Source organism: Bos indicus x Bos taurus, chromosome 11 (genome assembly GCF_003369695.1).
Source record: "Bos indicus x Bos taurus breed Angus x Brahman F1 hybrid chromosome 11, Bos_hybrid_MaternalHap_v2.0, whole genome shotgun sequence".
NCBI lineage: Eukaryota > Metazoa > Chordata > Mammalia > Artiodactyla > Bovidae > Bos > Bos indicus x Bos taurus.
In genome coordinates, this window is record NC_040086.1 from 40442014 (window position 1) to 40460255 (window position 18242).

The 18242-nt window shown below is 37.2% G+C and overlaps 1 protein-coding gene across 7 annotated transcripts in view; it reads left to right on the forward strand.

The window, feature by feature from the left end:
* VRK2 (VRK serine/threonine kinase 2) overlaps positions 1-18242 on the forward strand; it is a 110855-nt gene that overhangs the window by 62145 nt on the left and 30468 nt on the right. For all 7 annotated transcript variants that reach the window (XM_027555356.1, XM_027555350.1, XM_027555354.1 and 4 more), the window contains exon 8: positions 13360-13492. In XM_027555356.1, the coding sequence (XP_027411157.1) occupies positions 13360-13492 (133 nt within the window). The remainder of the gene's footprint in view (positions 1-13359; positions 13493-18242) is intronic.

Genomic DNA, 18242 nt, shown 5'->3' on the forward strand with positions numbered 1-18242 from the left:
GAGTTTTCCAAATTTGCTGGCATATTGAGTGTAGCACTTTCACAGCATCATCTTCCAGGATTTGAAACAGCTCAACTGGAATTCCATCACCTCCACTAGCTTTGTTCATAGTGATGCTTTCTAAGGCCCACTTGACTTCACATTCCAGGATGTCTGGCTCTAGGTGAGTGATTGCACCGTCATGATTATCTGGGTCGTGAAGATCTTTTTTGTACAGTTCTTCTGTGTGTTCTTGCCACCTCTTCTTAATATCTTCTGCTTCTGTTAGGTCCGTACCATTTCTCTCCTTTATCGAGCCCATCTTTGCGTGAAATGCTCCCTTGGTATCTCTGATTTTCTTGAAGAGATCTCTAGTCTTTCCCATTCTGTTGTTTTCCTCTATTTCTTTGCATTGATCGCTGAGGAAGGCTTTCTTATCTCTTCTTGCTATTCTTTGGAACTCTGCATTCAGATGCTTGTATCTTTCCCTTTCTCCTTTATTTTTTGCTTCTCTTCTTTTCACAGCTATTTGTAAGGCCTCCCCAGACAGCCGTTTTGCTTTTTTGCATTTCTTTTTCTTCCAGATGGTCTTGAGCCTTGTCTCCTGTACAATGTCACGAACCTCAGTCCATAGTTCATCAGGCAGTCTATCAGATCTAGTTCCTTAAATCTATTTCTCACTTCCACTGTATAATCATAAGGGATTTGATTTAGGTCATACCTGAATGGTCTAGTGGTTTTCCCTACTTTCTTCAATTTAAGTCTGAATTTGGCAATAAGGAGTTCATGATCTGAGCTACAGTCAGCTCCTGGTTTTGTTTTTGTTGACTATATAGAGCTTCTCCATCTTTGGCTGCAAAGAATATAATCAATCTGAATTCGGTGTTGACCATCTGGTGATGTCCATGTGTAGAGTCTTCCCTTGTGTTGTTGAAAGAGGGTGTTTGCTATGACCAGTGCATTTTCTTGGCAAAACTCTATTAGACTTTGCCCTGCTTCATTCCGTGTTCCAAGGCCAAATTTTCCTGTTACTCTAGGTGTTTCTTGACTTCCTACTTTTGCATTCCAGTCCCCTATAATGAAAAGGACATCTTTTTTGGGTGTTAGTTCTAAAAGGTCTGACCCATGCTCAGTAAATCTTTAATACAGTTTTCTGATGGGTGAGGCCCTGCTCCCTCCCTGTTAGTTGTTTGGCCTGAGGCCACCTAGTCCTGGAGTCTTTAAGCTCTGTGGTAGGGCTAATGGCAACCTCAGAGGACGTATGCCAACACACGCCTCCCAGGACTGCTCCTGCCAGTGCCCCTGTCCTTAAAGCAGAACACTACCAACCCACACCTCCACAGGAGACCCTCAAACACTCACCAGCTGGGCTGGCTCAATCTCCTGTGGGATCACTGGTCCTTTCCCTTGGGTCCTGGTGCACACAAGATTTTGTGCCTTCCAGAAGTCTGTTTCCCCCTGTCTTGTGAAATTCTGAAATCAGATCCCACCAGCCTGATAATAATGTTTGCCTGCTTACCAACATATTGCAAAGTCTTAAGCTTCTGTTTGATTTAGACAAAGAGGAGGATTGTAAATTGGATGCAATTCAGATTATCCTCTTTGTTTATTTTGTTTAAGGACAAACACAAGCACTTTCATATCAATTGGAAATCAGAAAGAGAAGGTATTGTAGGTTCTTTCATTTAATTGAGAACTTGTGTCAGAAGAATGAATTGGAAATTGACTGTAATTGAAAAAATTTCATTTTGTAAATGTGGCGTTTTTAGTAAAGAGGCAATTGTTAACCTATGTATTATTGAGGGAATTTCCCCCCAAAGTCTGGAAAACATATTAAGTTATAGCCCAACCATCTTGGATCAAATAGGCTTCCAGATATTGCTTGAAGAACCAGGTTGGAATAGGAGAGCACGTTGGAATATAATAGGTTATAGGGTCAAAATCTCTAAATATAACTCAGTATTTTGTTATGATACTTGAATTTATGGCACCATTTCAAGGAGTCATAGACTTGGGTGTCATGGAACAATAGATGGAGTGAAGAGATAGTGAAAAGGCACACCTTTCTGCTTTTTCTTCACATGATATCTTCATGGATGTGTCTTTAAGTCTCTTAATCACAGTGAATATTAAATATAAAGGAAAAAAAAGATAAAATTCCAGTAAATAGTTGTGAGATATAGGAGGAGAAAAGAAAAACCCAACATATACAGTAAATGTAAACAGTATATAAGATCAAACTATAGCTTTGAAAAATATACCTTAATATTTATTCTAATAAATCCCATGTTTGAAAAGTAACCTGGCACCTTTTAAAAGTCATATTCTGTTGTCTAGGCTGTTATTAATAGGACACAGTGTCATCTGCAATGTTGTGTTAATGGCAAAAGGAAGATAGGGAAGTTGAGGAAAAACAAAAAAGTACCGTATAAAAAAAGAATAAAAAGAGCAGATTTATATCAAAATGTAGTAGCATCTATGAGGCTGCATATAGGTTTCTGGTAGATAGGAATGACTTCTGTGAACGTAAACATGCTGCTTATTCATTCCATGCTTCATTCCCCTTTTGGCATATAGTGGTTTCCATTAGTCAGTAAGCATTTAGTTTATTGTGAAGATTTTCACATTATGGTATCTTGTTGAGAGAATAGGAAAATATTATGTGCTATTGAAATAAGATAAATGCTGCCTTTTTTTATAAGAGCCTCTAAAGTTGCTGAATAAGTCTATATATTTTCCTGCAGTTTTGAAAGTGTTTTCTAAATTGCGATTAAACAAAGTCATGAATAGTGACTATCTCCCTCCACAGTATAATTTCCATCAGTCTCTGATGAGAGTTTAAGACGCATTTCTTGCTACAACAGGATATGCTACTTAAAAGACTTTAATTGTATAAAATAGTCTAAATTATGATAAGGTGATTAGATTTTACAACAGGAGAGATTTAAGTTCTTGAAAAGTGAATCACATTTTGGGACTGTATCCACATCTCTTTAATGTGAATCTACAAAGTGGAGGTTAAGTCGTAATATGATTTAGTGAGTGGTCACATCTCAATAAGCAATGGCATTTGTCCACATGAACATCTTTTTTTCTGTTCCAGCTCTGTTATCTCTTGCACCCACTTCTCCACCTCACACTTGGCTGTCTGTCATGGAGGTGTTGAGAAATGCTTCTGTATGAGCTGTTCTGGCTGCCTGGTACTTAGGTTTCCTGGTTGCTTGAGGAGCAGGAAGGCAGCAGATTCGACTCTTGATGGGAAGGAGGTCCTTTATGTTTTCCATCATCCGTGAATCTATCACTCAGCTCTGCATAAACTAAGAGAAGCAGAAACTAGTGGAATTAGTGTGTTAGCCATCAGTCAATCAGTTTGCTTTTGATAGAAAGATGGGTAAATCATTTTCTTTCTGAATTTTCTCTTTTTCCTCCTTTTCTCTTTGCCAGGTCATTGAATCCTAACTCAACTAGCCACGCTGTTTTTAGAGTTACTTTTGACTCTCAACCCTCTTACTGTTCTCTTCTTTGTCTTCTTTCTTTGTTCACTAGTGCCCTACTCCAGCCTCTCATTGTCTCTTGCCTGGACTATTATCATATTTTCCTAAATGGATTCTCTGCTTTCATTTCCCCATTATGATGCTGCCAGCACTGATAATATTATTCCTTGCCGAAAAACTTTGGTGACTTCTTTCTGCATGCAGAAATTGTGTCCCAGCTTCTTAGCATGGTTTTCAAAGCTTCCTATAAACCCATTATAACTGTTTTTTGTTTTTTTTTTTCCTGGCTTGTAATGTGTTTCTAATAACCTCTACATTCCCAGCAGACACTAATCCAGCCCTGGTTTTCCTTGTTTTATCTCCTCTTCCCTATCTCCGTTCGTGAAAATCTTAGATATTTTTCAAGGCCCAACTCAATGTCACTTTGTTCTTTGAGTTCCCCAATTAGGAAATAACCTGTCTCCACCCCTACTCTAAAATATTATTATTTTAAAATCTGTTAGGCTTTTTTCACAGTGGATGTCACTTCTAGATGTGCTGGTGTCACCCCTCCCTTCTCTGTGTGGGACATTGGAAAAACCTCAGTCTTCTGGTTAGGCTGATTTAGATTCTGATCTCAACTTTGCCAGTTACTGTAGGTTTATTTGTTTTGCACAGAGAACCTAAACTCACTTATCGTCTTTTCTCATCCTCAAGGTATCTTAAAATAGCTTGCTCTTAGGGTCATGAGGGTTAAATAATTTGACTTCTGTAAAGCGCATATTGCCTTTGCATAGCAAGTATTCAATCATATGCATTCATTTTGTTTTTCTTTCCTTTTAAAAATGTATGATTCTTCATATTTGATCATGCTTGGCACTCAGGTGGCTGTTGAAAGGGATTTATTTCTATTTGTCCAATTATTACTATCAAGTCAGATCAATAAAATTTCATTTAAGCTTCCTGTGCAGAAGACCTCAGAGTAGGTGCTGTCATGGATATAAAAATGTATATATCATTATCATTGTCCTATAGGAGTTTATAGCCTATACATGTGAAACTAAGGCATAAATAAAAGCTAAATAACTTTGTACATTTTTAAATAGTAAATCCATCTGAACACAAATGAAAACCCAACGAGTAGCCTTGTGTTTAAAAGGGTCTACTTATCAGAATAGGATTCAGGTGTGAGTGGTGGATCTTGGAAGTGTGAGGTGTCAATCCAGGAGGTATGGTAGGAAGTGGAGAAGAGCCCTTGGGGTGTTCCTGGAGGGGTGCTGAACTGAAGACAAAGGCCCTTCCAGTGTGATTCACTGCAAGGAAGAGTTATCACACACTGCTCTTTAAATCATTCCTTTCTTTCGTCCATTTGGAAAAACAAAGTGTTACAAGATCCCACAAGCATAAGAAAGCAGGGAGAGGGAAGGAAAGATTTAGTTAAATGAAGAACTTGAGAACCTGGCCTCAACTATACAGTCCGTGGAATTTTCCAGGCCAGAATACTGGAGTGGGTAACCTTTCCCTTCTCCAAGGGATCTTCCCAACACAGGGATCAAACCCAGGTCTCCCACAATGCAGGTGGGTTCTTTACCATCTAAGGCACCAGGGAAGCCCAAGAATACTGGAGTGGGTAGCCTATCCCTTTTCCAGGGCATCTTCCCGACCCAGGAATCGAACTGGGGTTTCCTGCATTGCACCTGTATTCTTTACCAGCTGAGCTATCAGGGAAACCCGAACCTAGCTCTGTGGTTGTAAATTTGGCTAGGTAAAGTAGGAAGTTGGTTTTTGAGGCAGATCTATTTAGTATAGGAAAAGTTATGATTTTCACGGTCATCAAAAGCTAATTTGTTTTTCATCTTTATTAGTTTAGTGCTTTTAATCAGGGCTATAATTTACTATCTGTGTCAAATTCATTTTTCAGAGACACAGATGTGGAGACAGCATTAGGAGTACAAGCTCTTTATTGAGGCGAGGGAGTATAGTACCTGTATAGGAGAAAAGCACTAGCAGTAAAGAACCCGCCTGCCAATGCAGGAGACATAAGAGACACAGGTTCAATCCCTGGATCTGAAAGATCCCCTGGAGGAAGGCATGGCAGTCCCCTCCAGTATTCTTGCCTGGAGAATCAGATGGACAGAGGAGCCTGGTGGGCTGGAGTCCATAGGATCGCAGAGTCAGACACAACTGAAGTGACTTAGCACAGCACAATAGAAAGATAAAAGGAGAGGAAGTGTGCTTGGACAAGGAAAGCTTTCAGAGTGAGATGTTGCAATGACACCTATGAAAGAAAAGGAAACAGGAAGATTGGGCAGGGAGAGCTCCGACTGTGATACAGTTCCGAAAAAATCTTGGCCAATTAGGGATGACCAGAGCTAACGGGTCCCCTTTGAAGAGTCTCCATTTGGGTAAAAATGGCCACACAGCTTTCCCACCGTGATCATTCTTCAGTAGGAGCTGCCAGGGGAGAGTGTGGTTTTGGCTCACTTGCTGTGCTGGTTCCTAGTGGTGCTGCCTCTGGAGGTTGTCAGAGTATTGCACTCCTCACAGGTGAAAGACCAGTTCTTTCTTAATGAGGTTGTGTCTCCATGGCTACTATACTACCTTTTTAATAATAAAATATTAAAATTGAAAGTCCTTGAAAGTATTAGTGTAGATTAGATGTTTTTTGAGGGGGAGGGTACAGCCGAAAAATTCACTAAAGCAATAAAATGTTTTGTAGAAGCTGAATTTAGTGAGTGTTGGATGACTTGCATTATTTGGGTGTATCATATTATTTTTCATCTGTTAAATGTGTATAGTGATACATCTTCCCTACCTGTCTCACAAGGTTGTAAGAGAACAAAACAAAACTGAATAACATACAAGGGAATCCCCATTAAGGCTATTAGCTGATTTTTCAGCAAAAACTCTGTAGGCCAGAAGGGAATGGCAGGATGTATTAAAAGTGATGAAAGGGAAAAACCAACCAAGATTACTCTACCTAGCAAGAAGGAATATAATTGCTTTACAATGCTATATTATCTTCTGCTGTACAATGAAGTGAATCAGCTCTATGTATAAATATATCTCCTCCCTTTTGGACCTCCATCACACCCATCTAGGTCACCACCGAGCACCAAGCTGAGTGTCTTGTGTTTTTTAAAGGTTCCCACTAGCTATCTGTTTTACACATGTCAATCCTAATTTCTCAGTTCATCCCACTATCCCCTTCCCTGTCTGCCATGTGCTCACATGTCTGTTCTCTACATCTGTGTCTCTATTCCTACCCTGGAAATAGTTTCATCAGCACTGTTCTTGTAGATTCCACATGTATGTGTTAATATAAGATACTTGTTTATCTCTTTCCAACTTACTTCACTCTGTATGACAAACTCTAGGTCCATTCATGTCTCTACATATGACCCTTTATTGTTTCTTTTGGTGGCTGAGTAATACTCTATTGTATATATGTACCACATCTTTATCCATTAATCTTTAGATGGATATTTAGATTGTTTCCATGTCCTGGCTATTGTAAATAGTGCTGCTATGAACATTGGGGTACATGTGTCCTTTTGAATTATGGTTTTCTCAAGGTATATGCCCAGTAGTGGGATTGCTGGGTCATGTGGTAGTTCTATTTTTAGTGTTTTAAGGAACCTCCATACTGTTCTCTACAGTGACTGTATCAATCTACATTTCCACCAGCAGTGCAAGAGGGTTCCCTTTTCTCCACACTCTGTCCAGCATTTTATTGTCTGTAGATTTTTTGATGATGGCCATTCTGACCAGTGTGAGGTGATACCTCATTGTAGTTTTGACTGGTATTTTTCTATTAATTGGGCTTCCCTTGTGGCTCAGCTGGTAAAGAATCTGCCTGTAATGCGGGTGACCTGGGTTTGATCCCTGGATTAAGAAGATACCCTGGAGAAGGGAAAAGCTACCCACTCCAGTATTCTGGCCTGGAAAATTGCATGGACTGTATAGATTTTGTACATTTTATATAGAATTTATAAATTCCATGGACTGTTTGTAGATTTTTTGATGATGACCATTCTGATCAGTTTGAAGTGCTCTTTGTAGTTTTGATGTGTATTTTTCTAATAATTAGTGATGTTGAACATCTTTCCATGTCCCTCTGCCATCTGTATGTCTTCTTTGAAGAGATGCCTGTTTAGATCTTAGGCCCATTTTCTGCTTGGGTTGTTGGTTTTTTGTGTTGATCTCTATGTGCATGCTGTATGCTGAGTTGCTTTAGTTGCTTTGCTACTGCTGCTGCGAAGTCGCTTCAGTCATGTCCAACTCTGTGCAACCCCAGAGACGGCAGCCCACCAGGCTCCCCTGTCCCTGGGATTCTCCAGGCAAGAATACTGGAGTGGATTTCCATGCCCTCCTCCAAAGGATCTTCCCAACCCAGGGTTCAAGCCCACGTCTCTTAAAAGTCTCCTGCATTGGCAGGTGGCTTCTTTATCACTTGTGCCACCTGGGCAGCTTTTTTGTATTGAGCTCCATGAGTTGTTTGTATATTTTTGAGATTAATCCTTTGTCCATTGCTTCATTTGCAAATATTTTCTCCCATTCTAAGGGCTGTGTTTTCCTCTTGTTTATGGTTTCCTTTGCTGTGCAAAATATTCTATGTTTTATTAGGTCCCATTTGTTTATTTTTGTTTTTATTAGGAGATAGGTCAAAAAAGATCTTGCTATAGTTTATGTCACAGTCTTTTTCCTCGGTTTTCCTCTAAGAGTTATATAATGTCTAGTCTTACGCTTAGGTCTTTAATGCATTTTTAGTTTATTTTTGTGTATGGTGTTTGGTCGGAGAAGGCAATGGCAACCCACTCCAGTACTCTTGCCTGGCAAATCCCATGAATGGAGGAGCCTGGTAGGCTGCAGTCCATGGGGTCGCTAAGAGTCAGACATGACTGAGTGACTTCACTTTCACTTTTCACTTTCATGCATTGGAGAAGGAAATGGCAACCCACTCCGGTGTTCCTGCCTGGAGAATCCCAGGGACGGGAGAGCCTGGTGGGCTGCTGTCTCTGGGGTCACACAGAGTCAGACATGACTGAAGCGACTTAGCAGCAGCAGCAGCAGCAGCAGCATGGTGTTTGGTGATGTTCTAATTTCATTTTTTTTTACATGTAACTGTCCAGTTTTCACAGAACCACTTACTGAAGAGGCTGTCTTTTCTCTGTTGTACATTTTTGCCTCTTTTGTCATAGATTAGGTGACCATAGCTGCCTGGGTTTATCTCTGGACTTTTTATCCTGTGCCATTAGTCTACATTTCTGCTTTTGTGCCAATACCATACTGTCTTGGTTACTGTAGCTTTGTACTATAGTTCAGAATTGGGGAGCCTAATTCCTCTGCCTCTGTGTTTCTTTTTCAAGATTGCTTTGGCTATTTGGTGTCTTTTGTGTTTCCATAAAAATTGTAAAAATTTTTCTTCTAATTCTGTGAAGAATGCCGTTAGCAATATAATAGGGATTGCATGGAATCTATAGATTGCTGTGAGTAGTACATTCATTTTGACAGTGTTGATTCTTCCAATCCAAGAACATGGTATATCTGTCTATCTGTTTGTGTCATCTCTGATTTCTTTCATTAGTGTTTTATAGTTTTCTTGAGTATAGTTCTTTTGCTTCCTTAGGTACATTTATTCCTAAATATTTTATTCTTTTTGTTGCAGTGGTGAATGGAATTGTTTCCTTAATTTCTCTTTCTGATCTTCCATTGTTATTGTATAGGAAAGCAAGACATTTCTGTGCATTAATTTTGTATCCTGCAGCTTTACTAAATTCATAGATTAGTTCTAGTAGTTTTCTAGTGGCATTTTTAGGATTTTAGAATTGTCCATGTACAGTATCATGTCATCTGCAAATAGTAACAGTTTTATTTCTAATTTTCCAGTTTATATTCCTTTTATTTCTGTTTCTTCTCTGATTGCCATGACTAGGACTCCTAAAACTATGGTGAATATGAGTGGCAAGAGTGGACATCCTTGTCTTATTCCTGATCCTAGTGGAAATGCTTTCAGTTTTTCACCATTGAAAATGATGTTTACTGTGGGTTTGTCATATATGGCCTTTATTATGTTGAGGTAGATTCCCTCTGTGCCCACTTTCTGGAGAGTTTTTATCATAAACGTGTGTTGAATTTTGTCAGAAGTTTTTCCTGCATCTGTTGAGAAGATTGCTTTTTTATTCTCTAATTTGTTAATATGGTGTTAACATTGATTGCTTTGTGTATATTGAAGAATCCTTGCATTCCTGGGATAGATCCCACTTGATCATGGTGTATGATCCTTTTAATGTGCTCTTGGATTCTGTCTGCTAATATTTTGTTGAGGATTTTTGTGTCTTATGTTCATCAGTGATCAGATCAGATCAGATCAGTCGCTCAGTTGTGTCCGACTCTTTGCGACCCCATGAATCGCATCATGCCAGGCCTCCCTGTCCATCACCAACTCCCGGAGTTCACTGAGACTCATGTCCATCGAGTCAGTGATGCCATCCAGCCATCTCATCCTCTGTCATCCCCTTCTCCTCTTGCCCCCAATCCCTCCTAGCATCAGAGTCTTTTCCAATGAGTCAACTCTTCGCATGAGGTGATACTGGTCTGTAATTTTCTTTTTTCATGATATCTTTGTCTGGTTTTGGTGTCTGGCTAATGGTAGCCTCACAGAATGAATTTGAGAGTGTTCCTCCTTCTGTAATTTTTTGGAAGAGTTTGAGAAGGATTGATGTTAGCTCTTAAAATGTTTGGTAGAATTTACCTGTGAAGCCATCTGGTCCTGGACTGCTGTTTCTTAGAAGATTTTTAATTATAGTTTCGATTTCATTACTTGCGATTGATCTCTTTACATTTTCTAATTCTTCCTGGTTTAGTCTTGCAGAGTTGTACCTTTCCATTAATTTGCCTGTTTCTTCCAGGTTGTCCATTTTATTGGCATATAGTTGCTTGTTAGTCTCTTATGATCCTTTGTATTTCTGCAGTGTCAGTTGTATTTTCTTTTTCATTTCTAATTTTATTGATTTGAGTCCTCTCCCTTTTTTTCTTGATAGTTTGGCTAAAAGTTTATCAATTTTGTTTATCTTCTCTAAGGACCAACTTTGAGTTTTATTGATCTTTGCTCTTGATTTCTTCATTTCTGTTTATTTCTGCTCTGATCATTATGATTTCTTCTACTGACTTTAAGTTTTGTCTGTTCATCTTTTTCTGCTTGCTTTAGGTGTAAGGCTAGATTGTTTATTTGAGATGTTTCTTGAAATGAGATTGAATTGCTATAAAATTCCCTTTTATAACTGCTTTTGCTGCACCCCATAGATTTGGGTCATTGTGTTTTTGTTGTCATTTTTTTCTATGTAGTTTTTTTATTTCCTCTTTAATTTCCTCAGTGATCTCTTAGTTATTTAATGCTGTGTGTTTTTTTTGCCGTGTGTTTGTGATTTTTTTTACAGGTTTTTTTTTTTTTTCTCCTGTAATTGATTTCTAATCTCATAGCATTATGGAAATGATACTTGATGAAATTTCAATTTTCTTAAACTTTCTAAGGCTTGATTTGTGACCCAGTATATGATCTATGCTGGAGAATGTTCTGTGTGCACTGGAGAAAAAAAGTGTATTCTGCTGCTTTCAGGTGGAATGTCCTATAAATAGCAGTTAAATCTATCTGGTCTATGGTGTCATTTAAAGCTTGTGTTTTCTTTTTTGTTTTTTTCTTTCTGGGTGGTCTGTCCATGTATTTTCTGTCCACTAATGTAAGTGGGGTGTTAAAGTCCCCCACTATTAAAGTGTTATTTTCAGTTTCCCCTTTTATAGCTGTTAGCATTTGCCTTATGTATTAAGGTGCTCCTATGTTTGGTGCATAAATATTTATAATTGTTGTATTTTCTTGGATTGAACCCTTGATCATTATGTGGTGTGCTTCCTTATCTCTAGTAACAGTCTTTACTTTGTAAAGTCTTTTTTATCTGGTACAAGTATTGCTACTCCAGCTTTCTTCTAATTTCCATTTGCATGGTATATCTATTTCTCTCCCCTCACTTTCAGGTTGTATGTGTCTCTAGATCTGAAGTGGGTCTCTTGTATATATATAGGACTTGTTTTTGTATCCATTCAGCCAGTCTATGTGTTTTGGTTGGAGCATTTAGTTCATTTACATTTAAGATAATTATCAATATGAATGTTCCTATAGCCATTTTCTGAATTGTTTTGGGTTTGTTTTTGAGGGTCTTTTTCTTCTCTGTGTTTCCCACCTAGAGAAGATCCTTTAGCATTTATTGTAAAGCTGGTTTGGAGATGCTGAATTCTCTTAGCTTTTTCTCATCTGTAAAGCTTTTGATATCTCTGTTGAACTGAATGAGAGCCTTTCCATTTGCTATCAATATCTACATTCTCAGGATGTCTACTTTGCAAAGTGAAGTCTATTTAGTTCTCAAATAAAGATAAAAATGCATCATAAATAGTGAAAGCAAGCAACCAGTTTTACATCTGATTCTGAAGTGCAGTTACTTTGGGCAGTTACTCCTGAAGCCATGTTGAGAAATGGCATCTGTGAGTGAGAGACAAAACTGAAATATCATGTTTTCATACAATCTAGCAAGCTATGTTCTTCAGCAAATGAAGGAAACTGTGTTGTTTATATTTTGAAGTTCAGAATATCTTCTACTTAGGCTGTCCTGAAACCAACAACTTCAATTAAAATTTAATTTTCTTTTAATAGGTATCTTTTAAAATTCCAGTTGTATTATAATATTAATACTCTATTGTCTTAAAGCTGAACATTGTGAAGTGTTGCCTTATTCCCTAAATTTTAAAGAAATACATGTGAAACAATCCATTTTAAAAGTTGAAGCTGCTTTCTTTTCCAGTGGTTTAGAGGGGAGAGGATCATGGTAACATGTATGTGGAAAGTATAATATGCTGACGTGCGTGCATGCTGTCTCTTCAGTTGTGTATGACTCTTAGCACCACTTTGGACTGTAGCCTGCCAGGCACCTCTGTCTGTGGGATTTTCCAGGCAAGAACACTGGAGTTGGTGCCATTCCCTTCTCCAGGAGATCTTCCCAACCCAGGGATTGAACCCAGGTGTTCTGCATGCAGACTGACTCTTTACCATCTGATATATGTTAGAATAAACGTCTAATCATAACATATCCCTATTCAGTGTATGGTCTATCTGTAAAACTACTTCTCCCCTCCCTTCTTTCTCTCTCCAAAAGTAACCTTAGGAAAATTCACTTGAGTTACCATCTGACTTTTCAACAATCTATATTCTGTTTGGATACCCTGCTTAGATTCTGACTGACTTACAAAGATAACAGTGATGATATAGATTGGTCTGAAAGACCAAAAGTACTGCATTGATGTTCCATTCTGAAATACGTACAACATGATGCTGGGTTTTTTTTTGTTTTTGTTTTTTTTTTAATTTTGACAGTTATCTCTTATAGTCTGTTCACTGTTTTTATGCTTCCTGTTAATGGAGATTCCTGTAATATTAGCTTACTATTTTTAGATTGTTCTCATCTCCCCTCCCTGTTGAAATAGTTTTATGTTACAGGGAGGGGTTACTAAGAAAAAAGGCTGATCCCCATAAGCTGTATGAATATAGATAAAAAGACATATTGTGGTTTATGACATCTACATGCCCACCTGGAGGGAAGGGAATTTAAGAGCAGAATAAAAAGAATGAAAATCTAAGTCAACTCAGAAACAAGATATGCCTATGTTGAAGTAAGGATTTAAGTTAGACAGTTCATTGTTATGGCCCCCAGTTGTATATATTTTATCTGAAGGCACCGTTTGGTTTAATAAAATACAGATCTGAGGTTCTCTTAACCTATCAGTTTCTTAAGACTTAATTATAAAGGTTAAATTTTCAAAGGACAAAAACATTATTCATTTGTCTGTTCACATCTTCCAGGTTTATCTTGCAGATTATGGACTTTCCTACAGATATTGTCCCAATGGGAACCACAAACAGTATCAGGAAAATCCTAAAAAAGGCCATAATGGGACAATAGAGTTTACCAGCTTGGATGCCCACAAGGGAGTAGGTAGGTTTCTTTTTTTTATTTCAGAATAATTAGAACAAAGTCCTAAGGCTCCATGAAATGACCTTTTTGCCTGGTCAGTTTGAAGAATGAGAACAGTGGTGAGATTTTTATCAAAAGTAGTGAATTCCTGTATGTCAACAAATACTCTTCTAACTGAGAGAAGAGATACAGACTTTTGACAAGTGAAAAAAGAATAAAAGATGTCAAATAAGCAAAATTTGTTGCTCATTTGGAGCAGCCTAAAGTACTAGTTGTTTACGTTAAACTTGAAAGTTAACAACTGAATTTTTATGCTTTAGAAACTCTTTCGGGTTTGGTGCAGGTACATGTGTGAAGAATGATTCATATTTTTCATTGTGCTCTCACCAGAGATTTAGAAGATACCATCTCAACAATAAGGAAGTCTTTTCTGAAACTATGAAGTGTTAACTTGTGGAAATCTCTCCTAGTCACCTTTCATATATCTTACTTATTTAAACTCACTTTGATGGTATTGGAAACACATTTGCAGGTAAATTACATACATAGTCCTTTTATTGGATATTGATTGTACTGCCTTGCATTCCAAGGCAGACTTAATTCAACAATTCCCTAATTAGTTAAAGTCATAACCTATGTCTTGTATTCATTTACCATTAATTAAACCTTAGCTGTTTATTACACTGCAGTCCAAATCCAATAGCCGACCCAGAAAGCCATGGAAAAGGAAGTAGGAGTTCAATATTGAAAATATATGGTGCAGAGTCCCCCCTGATGGTTGCTTTGTTCACAATCAATATGGTCAATGCAACTGTACTTTCTTAGTTGCTCTGTCAGCAAGACAAAAAGTCAATTCTAATGTTATGCTAGTAAAAAAAAAAATGGTGACTTGAAAAACTTTGGCTTTCAAAATTATATTATTCATAAACTTTGTTTACAAAAGTATTTTCAAATGTACTAAACCACACAAATAATTTTTAAACAGCTTCAAATGGACCGCATTTTCACTAAAAGGCAGTTAGATATTTGCACTTGTTAATGGCTGTTGAACTGTTACCCTAAACTGATACTTTCTAACAAGTTTTTGTTGGTGCAAACAACTGTATATCATTGCCTTTTCTATTAAAAGGACCATTGACCATGTAATGTAGAGGGTCTTGATAATTTTCGAGGGCATTTAAAACCCACTGTAGTTTAAGGTCAGTCAGTCAGTTCAGTCACTCAGTCGTGTCCTACTCTTTGCGACCCCATGAATCGCAGCACGCCAGGCCTCCCTGTCCATCACCAACTCCCACAGTTCACTCAGACTCATGTCCATCGAGTCAGTGATGCCATCCAGCCATCTCATCCTCTGTCGTCCCCTTCTCCTCCTGCCCCCAATCCCTCCCAGCATCAGAGTCTTTTCCAATGAGTCAACTCTTGGCATGAGGTGGCCAAAGTACTGGAGTTTCAGCTTTAGCATCAGTCCTTCCAAAGAAATCCCAGGGCTGATCTCCTTCAGAATGGACTGGTTGGCCACTGAAAAAGTGGAACAAGGGTGTCAGTTGTATACCTTCTTCCTTTCAGGAAGAATCATAGGTTAAATTTGGGGGGGTTGGAAATTAGCTCATATAACTCCTGATCAGAGTAAGAGAAATCACTGCATTTTTTTTCAAAGATAGTTTGGTTAAAAAAGTAATGATTTCACTCAGAAATTTAATAATATTGTATTATTTTTCACCATTAACATTGTTAATGAATAAATGGCCTTTTAAAAATGATATAAATGGGACACTGGCTTTAATTAAGGGCTTCCCTGGTGACTCAGACGGTAAAAAAATCCACCTGCGGTGCAGGAGACCTGGGTTTGATCCCTGGATTGGGAAGATCCTCTGGAGAAGGGAGTGGCAACCCTCTCCAGTGTTCTTGCCTGGAAAACCCCATGGACAGAGGAGCCTGGTGGGCTGTAGTCCACGGGGTCGCAAAGATTCAGACAAGACCGAGCGATTAAGGACAAGGAATGTAAAAGTCAAGTGTTCACTGATAATGTTTTGTTTTATTTTTTTAAAGTTCTCAGTGAATTTTGTTCTTTACTATTGCAAGATGTATTAGTATGAAAGAATATTTAGAGACCTGAAAGTACTTTTTGATAGTAGTATAACTGGAAATTCATCATACAGACTCTTAAGCATTGGTCCAATTACATTATTGACGATGTTAACTTATGATTGGGCCACCAAGTTCAACCAATAGCTCTAATACTGATGTGATTAGATTTTGACCATTATAAATATAACTGTGATTGTGGAATGGGAAAGTGGAGTTGATGGATGTTGGTCTGATCACTGTTTGGACTGTGGTAATTCTGAAAGTCCTCCTCAGTTATTCCATAGTTTAGGTAAATATTTTCATTATGCTACCTTCATGAAAGATTTGAACAATATTTTATTCTGTAGTGTATTTAAGTTTTTTGCTCCCTAAATAATAGTACATGTTGATGAGCTGGGTAGATTTCACCATGCTAGGTCTTTGGAGAGAAGAATGAACTGAGAATAGTAATAGAAAGATATTACCTCTTTGGGAAGGCTACTCAGGTTGGAACCTCCACTACCTATTTTTGGGATTTGCTGAAAAGTTATAACCTGGAGTGAATATTCATTTTTACCACAGGTTTAAAAAGATTTCTATAAAAATTAGATTCCCTTAATGCATTAAAAATAGAGTATACAGTAAAGTTCTCACCATATCTGTATTTACATATATAGGTATACATATATATGCATATGCCTTCACATATATGTGTACACACATATATACTTCCACACACAGATGCATAGATGTGCATGTACACACATTTGCTGAAATATTTGAATACTATTCATTCCTAATGTTTTAGATTTAATTTTCCAAAATAAAACATTTCACTTTAGGATTTTATTCAAAATGAAGTAATCATTTAGTCCTATCTAGAAACTAGTATAAACAAGGCCATAAATCCTGTAGGTAAATGCAGAAGGTCAGATTCATAAATATTAATGTGTTTACTTTCAGTATACATTATGTAGTTTAATCTCAGAAAAATCTTTTCTATACCAGTGCAGCTATGAGATCAAATAAATACTGAGACAGATAATGCAAGGGAAAACATAAAGAGCAAAACAAGTTATCACTAGAAAATAGAATCTCTAGTTGTCAGAGCATTTGTTATGTTTTAGGTTTATCTTGGCTTGATCAGGCCCTGGGAAATGTCCAGCCTTCAATGTAAGACTGACTTATGGATTAGACACTTAACAGATATATTGCTAACCTGGTCAGACTGTCTGGTCTGTTACCTTGGTAGTGGTTATTCAGAAACTGAAGCTAACTCTCATGTTTCTGTGGATTATTAATAGTTGGGTTTTCATAATAAATTTGTATAAGGTGCCAGTCATCAGTTTTATATAAGCATTTTTAGTTCAACTGTGTAAAAGGAGGGTAGCTTGTATTATTATAAGTAAAAATATGAATAGAGATATATAAAGGTGAATGAACAGATGGGTGAATGGATAGATAACTATTCTTGAGCTATTGTACATGTATATATCTGTATTTTTTCAAATTGTAATCATTCTTCTAAACTCAGTTCTCTTATATGACCTAGAAGTGTTTTTTGAGTGGCTGAAGTGCTTCATTTAGTGTAAAATTAGAGTAATACATGTTGGGCTTATCTCATCTATTATTAATCTTTTATTCATAAAAACCAACATGTATAAACATTGACATATTTTTGGGCTTGTTGCCTGATAATTAAAGGGAATTATATCTGTGTCAAATACACTATTTTAAAATTTGTTACATTCTTAGTAATGTTAAAAAGCAATATTGGGATCAATGTGTGGTATGGATTTTTGTAGATTTTTCTGCTCACTGAGGCATGCAGTCAATACCTAATTTCTCTAGAGATATACTGCACTTAACATATTGAGCTTTTTTAAATACTTCAGACCTGTGCATTGAGTGTATAATACCTGTTTTAATTTGACATCATTGATGACCATACAATGTGATATCTAAATTGCATTTTAAATGTCCGTTTGTTTATATGATATATTCAGTATCAAGGAAAGAACTATATTGCATACTTTTAAATTTTTTTGCCAATTGCTACAGTTTATGAAATCCAAGTCTTGTGTTATTTCCTGCATGGCTGCATTTCACTCTAATATGGCACTCCAACTTACAAAATATATGTGAGATAAACTGCGAATGTGTTTTCATGCTACCAAACTTGGGGAAATGACATGGTTTACACAATATTTAACTTCCTAAACAATAATTCAAAAAAGGGAACCCATTTTTCAATTATAAGATATTAAGGTAAACCTTCAAGTTACTATTGAATCTACTAGTAGTCAGAAAAACATACTGTTGATTTTTATTTTTAAGTAAATTTCACTGCTATAAATACTCCTTGGTTGATGTACAAATAAATGTTAATGAAGGCACTATTCCCTCTATGTGGCATAACCCAATTTTGACATTTAGACAAGACTTTCAAAGTCCTGGCATAGATCTTAAACTGTTTGGTTGGGTTAAGAATACACATTGGCCAAATGTAAGATACCTTTGTTCTGTTGAATAACTTCTCCTGAGATCACACAGTAGTGTTTCATCAAAAACTAAGGCCTAGGATTTAAAAGGTACTGAAGAAATGAGAGCCCTGATTTTATTTATTTGAAATGTGACACATTGCATTCTACTTTCCTAATATCCTAATTGCAGTAAATTGGAGCCACCTTAAAGTTCCCTAGCT